Source organism: Acanthisitta chloris, unplaced genomic scaffold, assembly GCF_000695815.1.
Source record: "Acanthisitta chloris isolate BGI_N310 unplaced genomic scaffold, ASM69581v1 scaffold30946, whole genome shotgun sequence".
Classification (NCBI taxonomy): Eukaryota; Metazoa; Chordata; class Aves; order Passeriformes; family Acanthisittidae; genus Acanthisitta; species Acanthisitta chloris.
In genome coordinates this window covers 5,289-21,191 of record NW_008677013.1, presented here as the reverse complement: position 1 = coordinate 21,191, position 15,903 = coordinate 5,289, and the positions used below count along the sequence as shown (strand labels likewise).

Genomic DNA, 15,903 nt, shown 5'->3' with positions numbered 1-15,903 from the left:
CCAAGGTTTCAGTGGGCTGCAGAGGGTGTGGGGTTTGAGAGTTTTTAAGATAAAAGGAGGTTTTATTGAATTAACAGAAATTCAGTGCTCAAAGCACTGAGTAGACCCACCCTTTTTTTTTTTTTTTTTGTGAGACTGTAATACAGCCAATATAGCATTTAGTGTATTGGATATGAAATCATAAACAAAAGTTTATTAAATGCTGTTATGAGTTTCATATATTTCATGATGTTCAGGAGCATCTACACTAACAAGAAGAAATCATATATCTGTAGACCTATTACTCTAAGGTAAATGGAACGACAGTGTAATTGTTTTCTTCAAGCCAGGTTCTGCAGGCCTGCAGCAGACACGACAGCTTTGTTCTTGTTGGTATTTGTTATTCTGCACCTTGGAGTAAATATATTTGTTTCCAGTGGGCAGTGAGAATCTGAGATGATGATACCTAAATAACTTGAATGTTACTGGAGAACTTGAAGGGAGTGAACGGTCTGTGGAATTGTATCATTCTTTTCTTGTATTGTCATTATTTCCCTTCCCTACTGCTAGTGCTGTCTGTGGGTTTGCTATCCATGGCCTCTTCCTTGCACAGGTACTTACAAGAGTGAGAATGTTCTTGTGAGAGATTATTCAAAACTACTGAGGACAGTCAGTGTGTGTGCCTTGAGAGTAACAGTGGCTGGACATGGAAGCCCATGGTCAGACAGACTGACATGAATCCCAGGGCCTTGCATCAGCTACTCCTGCTCTGCCTACCTCTGAAGGTCCACAGATGATTAACAGGAAAAGAAGGGACACAAACACGAGTTATTCAAGCTCTGGTCCTTGAGTCTCACTTCCCCTATAAAAAGAGGTTTGTTTCCTAGGGAATGGCTTCCTTCTGCCTAGGACTGTTTAGAATTCAATGTATTAAAGATTTCATATATTCAGAGGCACAGGGATTGGGGATATATAAAATACCTCAGGTAGGCAGGAAGAGGAGGGCATGGCAGGGAAAGTATCTTTACAGTTTTTCTGCCCCAGGCTTCATGCTCAGCCAGACTTCAGCTTGTTCTTGGTTAATGTCATGTAACTTGGGTAAGAATATTTTTGTTGATTAGTTCAGCTCTGCAGGAAGACTGGATATGTTTTATGCTTTTTTTTCTGAAGTTAAATTGATTGGGTGGAATTGCTCCCTGGATGTATTGTAGGTTAAAACAGCCATTTTTTATCCTTACGCCTGCATGTGGGCATTTCAGGCATGAACTGCAGTGTTTCCATGGATTTTTAAAGTCTTCCATCGCATAGTTAGCAGCTTTTAGGGCTTTGATCTGATTTCGTAAGACAGAAGTGCTCCCTGTATTTGTGTTACAGCAAACGCTGTATTTTTGGTGGCGGCTGACTTTGAGAAACACACAGATGCTTTTTTGTAGTCCAGGAGACAAAGAAACAAAGCTTTGTGCTGGGAGGCAGGATCCGTGCCTCCAGGGGACATCAAGGCACTTGGTGTGCAGCTGCCTTCCCAAGCTCCCTGTTCTCCTGGTGAGCAGGAGCTGGGTCGCTGCTCTCCACAAATGCTGCCGTTCTCCTTGGGAGGGATTTTCACGTTTCCTTTCTCACTGCTTGTGAGCAGAAGCATTTCGATCCCCTGCGCATCAGTGCTGAAGGACAGGTTGTTTTTTGGCTTGCTGTGCTCCAGATGCACTGAAGGGCATATGAGGAGGAGCCTGGTTGGAATACAGGACCACTCTTCTGCCTGCTTGGGCTCACTGACTCTTGAAATAGGATCATCTGTGTATGTTTCTGAGTGCATGTGCCTTAACACAAAAAAAAAAAAGAAAAGAAAAAAGAATTGCTGTGTTTTCCAAACATGCAAAATAAGTTCAGTAGGAGGCTTGAAGGAGGGGATCTGGAAGTGGCTGTCTGTCATGTTGCATTAATAGAATTGATGCTGCAAAGCCACTGCTTGGGAATCGGGAGAAGGTCCCTGTGGAGCTGGTTCTCTCGGCCCTCTGCAGACCCACGGCTCTCCCTGTGCCTGTAGTGCTGACAGCACAGCCTCTCCAGCCCCGTGTCACTTATCCCAGTCATTAACCAGGTCTCTTTCTGCTGCAAACGCAAACACAGATCTCGCTAGTAAAACAGAAGCTGTTGAAATGATTTTGGCTGCTAAAGTGGGCTCCTGCCATCCCGCGCACAGCAGCAGTTGTTGTACTGTTTGGGTTTGCTGTCATCTCTAATACTCGGAGGGGAGTGTTAATGCAGTCCCTCACCCTGCTGCAATTTGGGCTGTCCTTTCTCCTCCTATTTACTGGCTGCTGGCTGAGCAGTAAAATGAGACAAAAAGGTGATTGTCTATTCTTCAGTCAGCTCCTTCAAGGTTAGTGTAAAAATGCTGTTTCCTAGCTTTTTTTGGTTTAAACACTTACAAACTTGTTTGTAAACAGTAGCAAAATTATGTGTGTGTGCTTTATCATTTTCAAGTGGTGGCCTTGCTGCTGGCAGGTGAGCCACTTGCATTTATTAGGAACTGGGTACAAAACTATTAGACAATTCTGTTGCTGTCAAGCCTCATACATGCATTTTGTTAAACTCCTGGGGAAGGCAGGATGGGGGTTGCTGCATCTAGTTCTTAAAGCAGGATCTTCAGAGCAGCAATTGAAATTTTTATGTTGGCTTCCACTGTATTTATGGAGATAACAAAATGGTGAAGACCAGCATAGAGACCATAGGGGAAAGCAGGGATGAAATGAACAGTGTAAAAAAATTGTGCTCCTGCATTTGGAAGTTGTTCCTCTGCTTTAAAAAAAAATAATAAAATACTCAGTCCTTTTTTCTTTGTTTCTTGTGTTTCAACAGGGCAGAGTTTAGGGTATGGATTCGTTAACTATATTGATCCAAAGGATGCAGAGAAAGCCATTAACACTTTAAATGGACTTAGACTCCAGACCAAAACCATAAAGGTAAGACTATACAAAATGCCTTTTGCTCAATTCAGGAAGCTGGAGAAAGTACTTGAAATAGTTTCTGGCAATTTTGTCACTATTTTATTCTCCATTTTAAGGGGGTTAAGGGGCTTCTCCTTGGAACAATGAGAGGACATGTAGAAGATGAAATCCCTTTTGTCCAAAATTGCTGCTATTGTTAAAGGGAGGGGAAGGTAACAGGAAGCTCTTCAGGGCATGGCAGTGAGGCTTAAATATAGGGTAAAACAGCCAGAGTGATGCTGTTATCCATAAACAGCTGAAGTACATGATGGTGTATTCGTAAGTTACATATTTTTTATGTTTTATTGGGAAATACCTTGACATGGAGCTCTCTTTTAGTGATGCTCCTGTCACTACCAGGTGTTGAAAATACATTTCTCTCAAGTTAGAATATGTCATTCTCAAAAAAGAATTTTTTTTCTCAATTTCCACATCCTTAGTTTGATTTATCCTTTTAGAAGCTGGAGGCTTCCCACTGAAGTCTCTTATTTCATTGTTGTAATAGACCATTAGTTATTCAATGACCTTCTTTAGTGGTCTCACAAGAAAAGCAAGTGCTACACTGTCACGGGTTTTGCTGCATGGCTGATAAAGCTGTTCTGAAATAGCTTACGAAAGATTTTCACATCCCAAATTCTGACAAATAGTACAGCTTAAGGGATGTGAATCAGAAAGTTGAAGGGGAACAAACAGCAGATCAGATTCAAATTACCTGAAACTGCTTTGATCATATTTGAATGATGGCTTCTGATTTGCACCATTTTCTTAATATTTCTTCTGTACTTAATTTGTATTTCAAAGCCAAAAATGTTTAATATAAAAATATAATTTTTACTTTAGTGAGTATTGGTACCAAGTACTGTCATATCTTGCAGAAAAGATCCTGTGTGGTCAACACTTCAGTTGTACATACCCTTTGTCGCTGAAGGTTTTCGTTTGGACAGAGTGGTACTCACTAAAGCAAAAATATTTGTTGGATTCCTGTGTATCCCTAAGGATTGTTTCAAACAAGATTTTCCCTGGTCTGTTTGAAGAGCAGAAGTCCTGGGCTGAAGGTTACAAAGTGGTGGAGTAGCTGCACGGATTACATAGAGAAGGATACTTCCACACCTCCCTCAGACCATCCAGGTTCCATCCCACAGAGCTGTGTATTTGGGCCATATATCAAAATGCTCACAGCATGGTTTTGTTGAGTTAAATAGCAAAACTTGTAGGAATATGTAAGGCAAGGCAGCAAAATCTACTACCTTATCAACTGCTACAGGTAGAAATTCATGCTTGGGCTCAGCAGTTTCTGCTTACAGTGAGAAGTTGAGTAAGTTGCTCTCCAGATTGCTTGTAAAGGCACATTATCAGGAAAAAATGTATTTTGAAAATACTTTATTAAAAACTCACTAGAAACAGAAAATTCTAGATCAGTTTTTAATGCAGCACATGTATACTTTGAATATTATTCAGCCTTGGCAGAGGTGCTACATTTCTTGCCCTAAGTACCTATGTTGCTTTGTTCTTCTTTATTTTGTGAACCAGAGCAATGCTCTTGCATTCATAGTATTCTGAGGTTACAGGAAACACAAACTAGAAAAAGGTCTCCAGAAACTCCAACCCACGCCAATAATTAGACATGCAAAATTAAACAATTATGCCTTCTTTTTTTATCATCTGTAGTAAGGTTTTTGTTATCCAGGAATTTCCCATACTAAAACTTCTTTTTTTCAATTCAGTATAAATTTTAGAAATGCAGTGGTTTATTTGGTTTGGGTTTTTCATGTTTATTAATAACTAGTATAATTTTATAGAATACATGACATTTTGTTAGTCTCTTGAAAGCTGTTAAAATTTGATAATAAGTAGAGATTAACCTAACCTACGTGCACAGGAGCTGCATAAATTCTTCAGTGATTGGGAAGTTATATGTAGGCTTTTTTAATAAAATTGGTTTTATGGAGTTGCCTAAAACCAACCCATGGGACCATTCTATTCGAGTAGCCAAGTTTTGGCCACAAGGACTTCTAATCAGCAGTTTTCAACCCAATTTTCCATTGCAGAATTGCATGTGATTACCTCACCTTACCTCCTTGGTTTTTTGTATTTTTAGTTATGCTTTGCTTTCAGAAATCCTGGTAAATTAGATCTGCTTCCCTGGTACTGTGCAGTGGGGATGGAGATTTCCCAATGTTCACACTGAGTGGTAAATCATGACTGTTTACCACCACCAGCAGCACCCGTGTCACTGGAGACATCCCTGTTTCCGAAGGGTTGTGAGGCGATGAGAGACCGTACTTGGCACCACTGAAGCCTCCTTGCTTGCCTTTTGCCCCACATGCTGCTTTCCAGCATCTCACTGTCGTTCATTACAAGGTTGAAGTGTTTTAACTGGTGGAATTACTATATTTAATTATCAGACGTGATCACTTTAGCTGTAGATGCCCTTTGCAGTTACTAAAAATGTGCTGTTGGTGTGTTAAAAAAGCCACTGTCGAAAGAACATCTAGGAAAGGACTCGATGGCATACACTTTTGTAGGCTGAAAAATATTTAATCCTAGAATAACATTGTGCTGGAAAAGTACTGAGCATTACTTTATTCTGCTTTCTTCGTGAGTGTGGTTGGGTTCTATGCCCCAGAATGAATCTGTAAATGTCCTATTGATGGATGGGCTGAACTTTGGCCTCTGCCCATGTGCACTGGGTAGCTGCAGCCCTGCAGGTAGCACGTCTATGGCTGCCTTTTGGAAGCTGTTTTGATGGAAAGAAAGTTGAAACGAATCATCTATGAAAGCTCTTTTGCAGTGGCAAATTACTCCTGCTTGCCAAGGTCACTCTGGTCCTGCTGGCTGTATCCATCTCCTTGCTCAAACAGTCTTGGGCTCTGCTGTTCCTTGCACCTAGTCTGAACATGAGCTGGCTCTGGGGGGTTGTATTTGCACTCTTTTTTTTGACCCCACAAGGCTTAATTCCTGTTTAAGAATAATATATATTTTCTGCATGTGTCCCCAAATGCTGTCCTTTTCACTTCTGTAACATTTTTGTGGCAGCTTAATGTTCTCTCTCTCTTGATGCCTTGCAAAACAGCCGTGCAGTCACAGGAGGAACTGGCTTTATAGCAGGATCAGCAGAAGAGCCAGGCACAGTCGGCTCTGATGTGTGGACTAAAATAACTGGAGAAATGTTCTTTTTATTCTTTCATTGTTACGATAAATAATCCCTTTTCACTGTAGCAGCTAAAATATTTATGTGCATTTTATTTAAGTCAATGATGCCTTTTCAAGTCAAAGTTGAGAGGTGACGATTTACAGAATATCAGGGGAAAGCATTGGAGAAAGTGTTACGTGTTTGGTGGTAATAGGTTATACACGTTATGTTCCTCCTCAGCTGATCATAGAGCATATTTTATTTACACCATTTCACAGCAGCATCATCCTCTTGCGAGGGAGAAAGGCTTCACTTTATTTTTACAGCTAAAGCTTGTCATAATTCTACAAAACAGCTTAGAATGAGGGAAGATACAGTGTGTGTTGAAATAAATATATATTGCAGAAATTGAATCTATTTTTAGAAATTAAATTTGCCCATCCATAAAAGCATATGAAAGGTCACTGCTGCTGTTGAAGATTGCCTGGCAATTCAGTTGCATCAAATATCAGAAGGAAAATAAGATGTGTGATGCATGGGGTACAGATTGTTTAAACTGCTGCTTTGCCCTGAAAAAAAGGACAACGTCTGAAAGGATGTGAAGGAAGTGTTTTACAATTTACTTGGGTATTCAGGTGACCTGGCTTCATTGGAACAAGGGCAGAAGAGTTTTGAAAGGAAGTTTGAAATCTAAAAAGAGCCAGTGACCCCCTGAAGTGCTGTCTTGTGCCCCCTCTCCTTCCTTTTCTCTGTTGCCTGAGAAATAGGTTTTCTTCTTCCTTCCTTCGCAGGAGCAGGTACACACTGTGACACTGCTGAAGCAAAGGGAGATGTCTCCAGTAAGGAGAGAAGGAATCTGAGTTCTCTTAGCCCTTGGTAACGTCCAGTTTTTAAGTCCATCAGATCTATCAGATGATAAAGTACCAAAAAGATAAGATCATTCCTCTGTGGTCAGAGGTTTCTGGTAGTTACTTTAATTTTCAGTTAAATGAATAAATAACACGCAGTTTTATATTTCTGCTTTACTCTCCTGTTTTCATCGATAGGTCTGGATAGTCCTTGTTTAAAGTAAAGTGAATAAGGCAGTGGGAGAAAGTAATCCTGTGTTTTCTGAAAATACAGTAATAATGTTACTGCTCAAAGATCTGCCTATTTGTCTTGGTTTCTCTGGCATTTTTCAAAATGCCAGCTATTTCTGCCAAGCTCAGGCTCTAAATCTGTCCATGTTAATTCTTGTAATTGTCCGTAAAACTACAAACCATCCTGTCACTGTAGGGTAACCAAATAACAGCAGCCTCAGACTTCTCCATCCTACAAAGTCATTTGTCAAAAAGATTGCCTTCCAGCCGTGCTCAGCGGAGAAGGAGGTGCAGGAAGCACAAGGCAGGGGAGAAGGAAGCTGCAGCAGTGAGCAATGGGGAAGAGAGCTGTGTCTTCTCCACCCCATCCCAAGCTGTTTGGAATGGGGTGCAACAATTTGAGTTGCAGCCAAAAAGTGCTGGATTGCTGATATGGTAGCAAAGCTCTGGTGCTGGGTGCCCTCAGTGCAGCACTCTGCCAGTTTTCCAACTGTACTCTTCCATAGCCTTCCCAGGGGCCACCTGCCACTGAGCCAGCTGGACACTACCTGCAGCCTCTTCTCGCAGTGAAAAGATGGAATGTTGTGCAACGCCAGGTGGTAAGGAGAAGGGTGTACAGAGAGATCTGGGGAAGGTGTAGAGGGGTCTTAGATGCTCTGTGAGGAAGAGGAGGTGGAAGGCAGGGGGAGTAGAAGACACTGGGAGTAGCTGAGCATGTTGGACTGTGGCAAGGAGGGATTTGTATTTCCAGGTGTCTTGTGCAGTTGCACTGGGCCCCCCAGGTGTCCAGGGACATGGTGTGTGCCGCACCCTGTGTGCTTTGCCAGCTGTTCTGTAGTTCCTTTTAAAATTAAGGTAATTGATTGTTCTGTTTTATGGTCACTCAGAGTTAGTCAGAGGGATCATCTGCTGTGGCTGCTGCACCCCTGGACAAAGCCTTGGACAAGAAACTCTAAAGATGCCACAGATTTGGAAAGCCTCGACTAAGTCTACTTCAGTTTTGCCTGTTAGGAGCCTCTGTCTGCACAACCCTATGGACCTCATAATGCTTGTTAACAAACCCTCCTCCACCCTTTGTGTCCATAATGCTGCTGCTGCTCAAAGGATCTTTCAGTGCTGCGTTTGAAGGTTCAGCTTTGGCTCTGCTGCTTTCAGCAGGCACCAGAGTCTTTACTACTTAATTTTGTGCATCTTCTCTTAATCGCAATTTCTCTTTTAACTGCTTCGGTTTTGCCAATGAGTCCTTTTCATTCCACAGAGCCGCAGCAATTATTTCTCTTAGCCTTGCTCTTGATCCAGCCAGAGTGCTTCTGGGTTATTATCTATGGATGACTTTCCTGAAATGATGGGATAGACCATTGTACCTACCTGCAATCATAATTAATCCCACTAAAATGGCATTGAATTGCTCAACAGTAAAGTGCATCGTCACTCTGCTCCATCCCCCAGCCAAGGGCTTGGGGAACAGAAAGGACAAAGCAGTGCAAGTGTCGGATGTGAAAATATTCCAGATCCTGGTCTTCAGCCTCTGAACCAGAGGGCTTTTGTGTGTGCTTGTTCTGACAAAGCACACAGCTTTCACAGGAGGGTTTCTCAAAGCTGGTTTTGCACAAAATTAGGACACGGATGAGGGTCTGGAAGTGGCCGTAGGGAAACGTCCTGTCCTGCCATAGTCCATCCACTGATGTTAAGCAGATTTTACTTCTAGTTCTGTATGTGTGTGAAACAAGTGAAATTATGCTTATTTACACATGTGAAGCTCTTTGAGCGGTTGTATTAAAGCCTCTTCCAGTGTGTACCAGTGGGATAAGGGAAAGCAAGTGAGGGAATGGTTGTCCCCATTTTACGCATTTAGACCTCAGGCATAAAAAAGCAAAGTGACTCACCCCAAAAGTCATGCAAGAAGTCCTGTATTGCGGAGCATGTCACGCAAAGACACAAAGTGAATAATTAAGGTCACCAGGAAGTCTGGTAGTTTCGAATGATACACAGTCTTCTTTGAAAGCTGCGCAGGGAGTCGCTTAACACTGACTGCACCTTACCTGCTTGTGGCTGGAGACATGTCACAGGGATTGAAGTACCCTGAGTGGGTAGTTTGGTGGCCTATGCATGTCTGTGCTGCCATGCCACGCACTCTGATTCAAGGCTCCTGGCTAGTCTTGTGTTCCCCAGGTGAGTAACACTACAGGCAGAGCAAGGCACACGTCCTTGGAGAAGGTTGATGTTTGCAAGGTATGTACTGCTTCGTTGTATGTTGTATACAGGATAGAGTGGCTCTGCTGGCAGAGCGTGTCGTTCTGGAAAAGGACAACGCTATTCCTCTTTGGAGCAGACTGGAGTTTAAATTTTGCAAGGAAGCTTGTAGATATGGACTTAGTGTTTGAGAAGTCTGGGATTAATGTACAAGCTGAAAGCTTCTGTTCCGGTGAGCAGCAGTGAAGTGGTTAAGTGTCAGTGTTCAAATGGCTGCTGTTACATGGTCTGTAAGACAAATGGGATGCATTCATGCCTTTGGGTGCCTTTGCTGTGGGCTGTGGCTTGGAAAGGCCAGACTGCTTCAATTTATGTTCTGAAGAGTCTTGAGGTTAGAAATTCTTCAAAAAGTTTTCAATGTGAGAAAACAGGTAGGAAATCAATAGGGAAGATAATTACTTGAACTTGGAGATATCTTCTGTGCACCTGAACAAAAATGTGCATTACCATGGAAAATATGAAATGCTGGACCTTCTGGTGCTGCAAGAGTGTTTGGACATAGTGGTGCAGATTTTGGAGATGGCTGTTTATGCTGCAGAGAATCCCTTACACAGGCTAATGCTCAATGTCAGATGAGAAATGTCCTAGTAAATGTTTTTCACAGTTAGTATATATATATTTATAGAAACTAACATCTGAGGCCAGCAAGCCATAAAATGAATTGTACAGTATTTTATTATCTTCCTTGCAAATTTGACGGCAGAACTCCTAAATGGTCTTATGCAGTGAAATTCAACACCATCCTTCGACCTTCAACCGTCAGACAAGCGGACAAACATTTTAATGCTGGGAAATGCCTGGGTCAAACAGGAGTTTGGTGTTCTCCAGCTCATTATTTGAATTCTTTGTGGTGGCTAGGATTACATATTCTTTCCTTTTTCAACACGCTGTTTCATTACAGGGTGCTAACACTGCCGTGAGCAAAAAAAAGAATCATTCTTAAGTGTGAATATAAAGAATTAATGCAGCATCCGCACCCAGTTCTTTGCAGTTTTCGATGATAAAATGGGAGCTGGTTTCTGCTGCCATTTTAACTCGCAGAGCATAAGGAGCTTCTGGTGTGATGGAGGGTCAGGGTGGGCGATTTCTTCCTTTGATAGCCAACACACAGGAAGACATCCCGTCCTCAGCACTAACTGAATAAAGGCTTGAAAGCAGGATGGCACACTCTAACCGATCAATTTGTCATTGGCTGACCTGAGAGGAAAGATGAAAAAGATTCAAAAGCAGATAAATAATTGACATTACTAGCCTTGAGTCCATTCAGCTCACAACCTTTTCTCCTTGATATTAAAGACGGCCGAGTTGCTTTTGGCAGCTGCTTTCTTTGGCTCAGGCTCCCCTGCAGCCTGAATGTTTGATTGTGGGAGGAAATAAAAACTAGACCTGAGCGGCAAGAGGTGTTCACATGTGCTGTGCATGGAGGGGTTGGGAGTGTGTGCAGCCTCTCTTTCCACTGCCTGGCTGCAAGGCTCCTGAGAGCAGAGCGTTTTCTGTAAGTAGAAGTATATATATATATATAAGATGTCAGGCACTCGGTGCTCTGGGAAGTAGTGTTTTTACATATCCCAGTACTTTTCATCTTCCCTGTAATGTGGCATTTGGTTAATGAATGTGCCAGAGTGAGAAACCCAAAGGAAACCCCTGGCTGTTTTCCCAGAAACTTTATTAATTTTGCTGTTCTCAGTTCTGAGGAATAGGTAAGGTCCCTACCCCTGCTCCAGAGAGGCTCTTAAGTATTTTTTAAACTGTTACTCCTAAAGTAGGTTAAACCGTAGGTGCCTGAACCCTTACAATACCCTCTCAAGGTAAGGCACTTGCAGAGTGGGGAGGGAGAGTCTGCTTTTCCAAATGCCCCAGCATGAGGTACAAATGGGAAACCACTGACATGAGGACCACCAAACAAAGCTGTAGGTGAAAGCACAGGGTGGTTGTCCCTGGTTTCCCCAAGGACCTGGCTTGAGCTTTGTTACATAAAAGCCAAGCACAGCGTCATGTGTGTTCTGGTTCTGGAGCATCAGAGGGGTGTTCAGGACCAGCAGTTAAGTGATGGAAATGCTGCCCCCCATCAGGAGCTCATGGGCTGCGAGGTCCTGAATCGCTGAGGCACAAAATAGTTTCCACCCCAATATCTTTCTTTCAGCACCTGAAGGTTTCTCTGCTCCTTATGTCTGCTTTGTGCCTTTGTGCTGTGTGCCTGAGCTTGCCTCCATTGGTGCAAGTATTTTATCTAACCTCTTTTTCATATTTCTATCCCTAAATTTTTTCACCTCCTCTCCTCAGCCTTCTCTGTAAATGTTAGATTTAAAAGGTTATGTACAAACATGCAAGTTATAAAGAAATTGCCAAAAAAAACCCCTTAAAATCTAGAGTCTTCAGAGTTTGTCTGCTATTATGCAGAGAAGATCGTGGAAGCAAATATTAGTCATTAACATAATTTTCTGTGTTGAGTCAACATCTATTTTTAGGTGTGGAGCACATAAAGGCAACTCTTTGACACATAAAACACATAGACATCCATTTGACATCATCTGTGTTCGGGCTGAGGCTCAGGAAGAGGGGAAGACAATTGCTGAATGTATTGTACTTGTAATGGGAACCCCCCCACTTCCTTTCAGACACATTTTAAGGCGTAGTGCCGGAGTGTACTGATCTGTTTAGATTGAAATAAATCAAAGTGAAGTGCAGAATATTCATATTTGGTTCCAGTGCTATTTCAGATGTGCTGCAAAGTAGTTCTTCATGATCTGTGCTGAATACTTGCCATTAGGATTTATCCAGGAAGTGTTTTTATGATGTTAAATGTGTGTATTCTAAATGTATATATTATTTTTAAAGTGCAGAAGGCTTTTTATGCACATATTATAATTATAAATCTGATTCATAGGTAGAAGAGCAGTTAAAGAGTCTTGATTTAGTAATTTTCCAGCAGCATACATGCAGTGCCACAGCTAGATTTTCTTGTTTGCTTGGTCATAATATTTTATGGTCTGGCTCTGGGCTTATAGTGCAAGGGAACTTCTCATGATAAATTGCAGATACGACAATGAGTGTCAGTATACAGCTCCCTGAGCAGATGTTCATTTAGTCTAATTTCACCAGTACTTTACTGTTCATCCAGAACAGATCTTGCCAGCTCAGGATGCAAACACAAAGAGAGAGAGCACAAAAGATCACTCTGCAAATAACCTGATCTGTTTCAGACACTTGGAAGGGGAAAAGAAAAGCATGCTGGAACTTCAGAATGCGAGTTTGGCTACAGCAAATCATCCATACACCCACACCCAGGGGGGTAAATTTACAGAGCCGTGCGTGGGAAGTTGCACACTAATCTACCTCTGAACAATAGTTATTTTATGACTGCACTTAGAGAACCCTTGTGTCTGTTTTTGAGGTCTCTCTAGCTCTTCCTTTGTTCTTCCAGCCTTCCCTGGCTTTGTTGGTTTTGCAGAGCAGGTAACGTCTGAACTCCAGGGCTGTGGCTTGTGAAAGAACAGAAAATTAGCTGTCTGTTGAAAATGCAAGTGTGGCTCTAGCTCACTAACATCCCTTTCCTTCTCTCTCCATAGGTGTCATATGCCCGTCCAAGTTCAGCATCCATCCGAGATGCGAACTTGTATGTCAGCGGCCTTCCCAAAACAATGACCCAGAAAGAGTTAGAGCAGTTATTCTCACAATATGGGCGCATCATCACCTCACGGATTCTGGTTGATCAAGTCACAGGTTAAAAGAAAACCTTCCTTGATACATGCATGTTTTTCTGGAAATGGCACGATTTTCAATGCTTGCTGTCGGTTGGGTTTTAAGACAACACGCCTTGTGGTGTAAAATGCAGTATCTGGTTCTTTATAAGCATGACTGCTGCCTCTTTAATGAGGGGATCTCAAAGTGCAGAATGTTGTTTACTTAAAATCATTATGTTAAATATGGTGGGGCTGATTTTTGAGATTATAGATTGAGAAGAGGATTTTTCTTTACAGGATTTTCCTTAATTTGCAAACCACATATTCTGTGAAGTAAAAGCAACACTGAGTTTATGTTCGTTACATAGATGAGGCTGTTCCTACAAATGTTCATCTCTTCATGTGTTCTTACTTCCCAGGGGTTTCTCGAGGTGTGGGATTTATCCGTTTTGATAAGAGAATAGAGGCAGAAGAAGCCATAAAGGGACTAAATGGCCAGAAGCCTAGTGGTGCTACAGAACCAATTACTGTGAAGTTTGCCAATAACCCCAGCCAGAAAACAAGCCAGGCACTCCTTTCACAGCTGTATCAGTCTCCCAACAGACGCTACCCTGGACCACTTCACCACCAGGCTCAGAGATTCAGGTAATTACCTGGAAAAGAACTGAAGTTCCACCAGCGACGACAATATGGGGCAGGTGCCGTGCAGGAAAATATGCTTTAGTTGCGTAGGCTGACCTGATTTTCTTTGTAAAATTAAATATTCTTTCCTGGAGAATGAGGAGGAAAATCTGCTGACAGCAGTAGTCATGTTGTATTTACTAAAACAGCTGAAGTACTGTACAATCAGATCTCATGAAAGCTCATAGAAAAAGGGAGGACAGAACAGAGTTACACTGATAATCAAATGAGCAGTGACTATCCTGTTCTCTCTTTTTTGGTAATGCTTTTATTTGCTGCTGTATTACTACAGTTTTGATGCAGCATAGACTTTGATGTTAATGACAGTGGATTGGTAGCAGGAAAAAAGCTGAGTCTGTTCCAGTCAGCAGCAGTATCATTAAATTTATTAGCCTGAGATATCTGCTCTTAGTATAAAGAGACCTTGTATTAGTCTTTGGTGTGATACTTCAGATGCTTTTGGGGATGTTTTATGCTTTGCGTTCTGAATACTCTGTTTCCATCTGATGCGCAAGGCAGAGTTAGCAATACATGATGTTCCCATTACTTTTATACTTAATAGTTTTCAGGCAACCCAGCTCTCAAATAAAAAGTCTGCCTTCAAAAAGGAAAACTTGGACATATTTGCATACCTGACATGCATACTGGCTTTAGAGAATTATTCAGAGGTAATTTTAGCTTTTCAGTGATGAAAAGTGCTAGTGAATTAAAGATCCTAAAAAGTCACTCATTGGATGCATTAAATTTATACTTGTTTTTGTGTCTTTGGCATGCAGCTGTGTCCATTGAGGTTATCACTGAATCATTCCATGGATAGAAGGGCTTAATTGTGCTCCCATGGAAAGCAGATGATTATATTGTGCAAAATTTGGTGGTCATTTAGACTGACATATTGGGAAGGATTAATTCTAAATATATGTAATAAAATGGGAAAGATGTATTGTGGTAAAGCAGTTGGAGTCAAGAATTTTCCCAGTTTCACAAATTTGGCACTCTGACATTTTACTTCAAGCTCATTGTAAATACAAGGTGAGCAGTTGAGTTACTTGCAAAAATTTCATACTAATAATGTCTCAAAGAAAAAAAAAAAAGACCAAAGTGGATTTTTTTAAAACCAAACTCTAGAGATGAAGGTTTTCTCTAAGACTGTAGACTAGTTTAAAAAAGGCTTTTAAATACTGTGGTATAAATTTAAGCACAACCTCAGACTTAACAAAGCAGGCCGGGAGTTGTTAGGCTCCTTAGATGTGTGGGAAACTTGTTGAACGTTTCTTCTTTGAAAATGGAACACTATTAATAATAGTTCCATTGAGCGATCTTGCCATCTGTGAGACATTAACCCAAAGACCCTCCTTCTCTTTTCAGGCTGGACAATTTGCTTAATATGGCCTATGGCGTAAAGAGGTAATTAGAATTCCACAGATTGCCAGATGTCCGTGTTGGCACAGATTGGTGCTACAATTTATTTTTTTTTAATTCACTAACTTTATTTTTTTTTATTCCTTCTTTTCTTCCACCAGCATGTCAAATTCTTTTTAAGTTTGGACTTCAGTTGGTTTTGTTACTTTAAAGGCCGCACACGCAAGTTCTGTGGGTTTTTTCAACCTTTTTTGATTTACAGGTGGGCTTCTCAAATGGTTTAGGTGCCACAGCCACAAGCATTCAAACTGCAGGAGCCCTGCTAAATGGTGCTTTGTCCAGAATCAAAGCTGTTAACTTGAGTTTTCACCTAATCTCTGATCTGATAATGCCAAATTTAAGTCAAAATGAGAATTAGGCTGCTGTCATCTAAATCTCACATTTCAGACCACGTTTCTCCCTCATCTGGCATCATAAGTTTAACTTAAAAATACAGCTGTGTGCACCTCAATCAGCCCGAAGTTCTTTTGTTACAGGTTTAATACTTTGAATTTTTTTTCAGTCCTTCAAATTTCTTTTTTTTGTTTGGAGTAGCTGTGTGTTTGTATGTGCACGCATGTGTGAAAGCTCAGCTGATTTGTAAACATTTATGCTGTTTCATGAGTATGTTTGATCTGATAGCTAAAACGAGTTGACGTGTTGTTAGTGTTTCTTCTAACGGCACACACCAACGCGAGCGACCCTTACAG

The 15,903-nt window shown here is 41.4% G+C and overlaps 1 protein-coding gene across 6 annotated transcripts in view; it reads left to right on the top strand.

Annotated features, from left to right (window-relative positions):
* Positions 1-15,903, top strand: part of ELAVL4 (ELAV like neuron-specific RNA binding protein 4) — a 41,524-nt gene that overhangs the window by 20,333 nt on the left and 5,288 nt on the right. For 3 of the 6 annotated variants that reach the window (XM_009076352.1, XM_009076351.1, XM_009076350.1), the window contains exons 2-5: positions 2,839-2,942; positions 13,001-13,154; positions 13,534-13,759; positions 15,161-15,199. In XM_009076352.1, coding sequence (XP_009074600.1) covers positions 2,839-2,942; positions 13,001-13,154; positions 13,534-13,759; positions 15,161-15,199 — 523 coding nt within the window. The remainder of the gene's footprint in view (positions 1-2,838; positions 2,943-13,000; positions 13,155-13,533; positions 13,760-15,160; positions 15,200-15,903) is intronic. The other 3 variants (XM_009076355.1, XM_009076353.1, XM_009076354.1) reach the window with 2 other exon arrangements.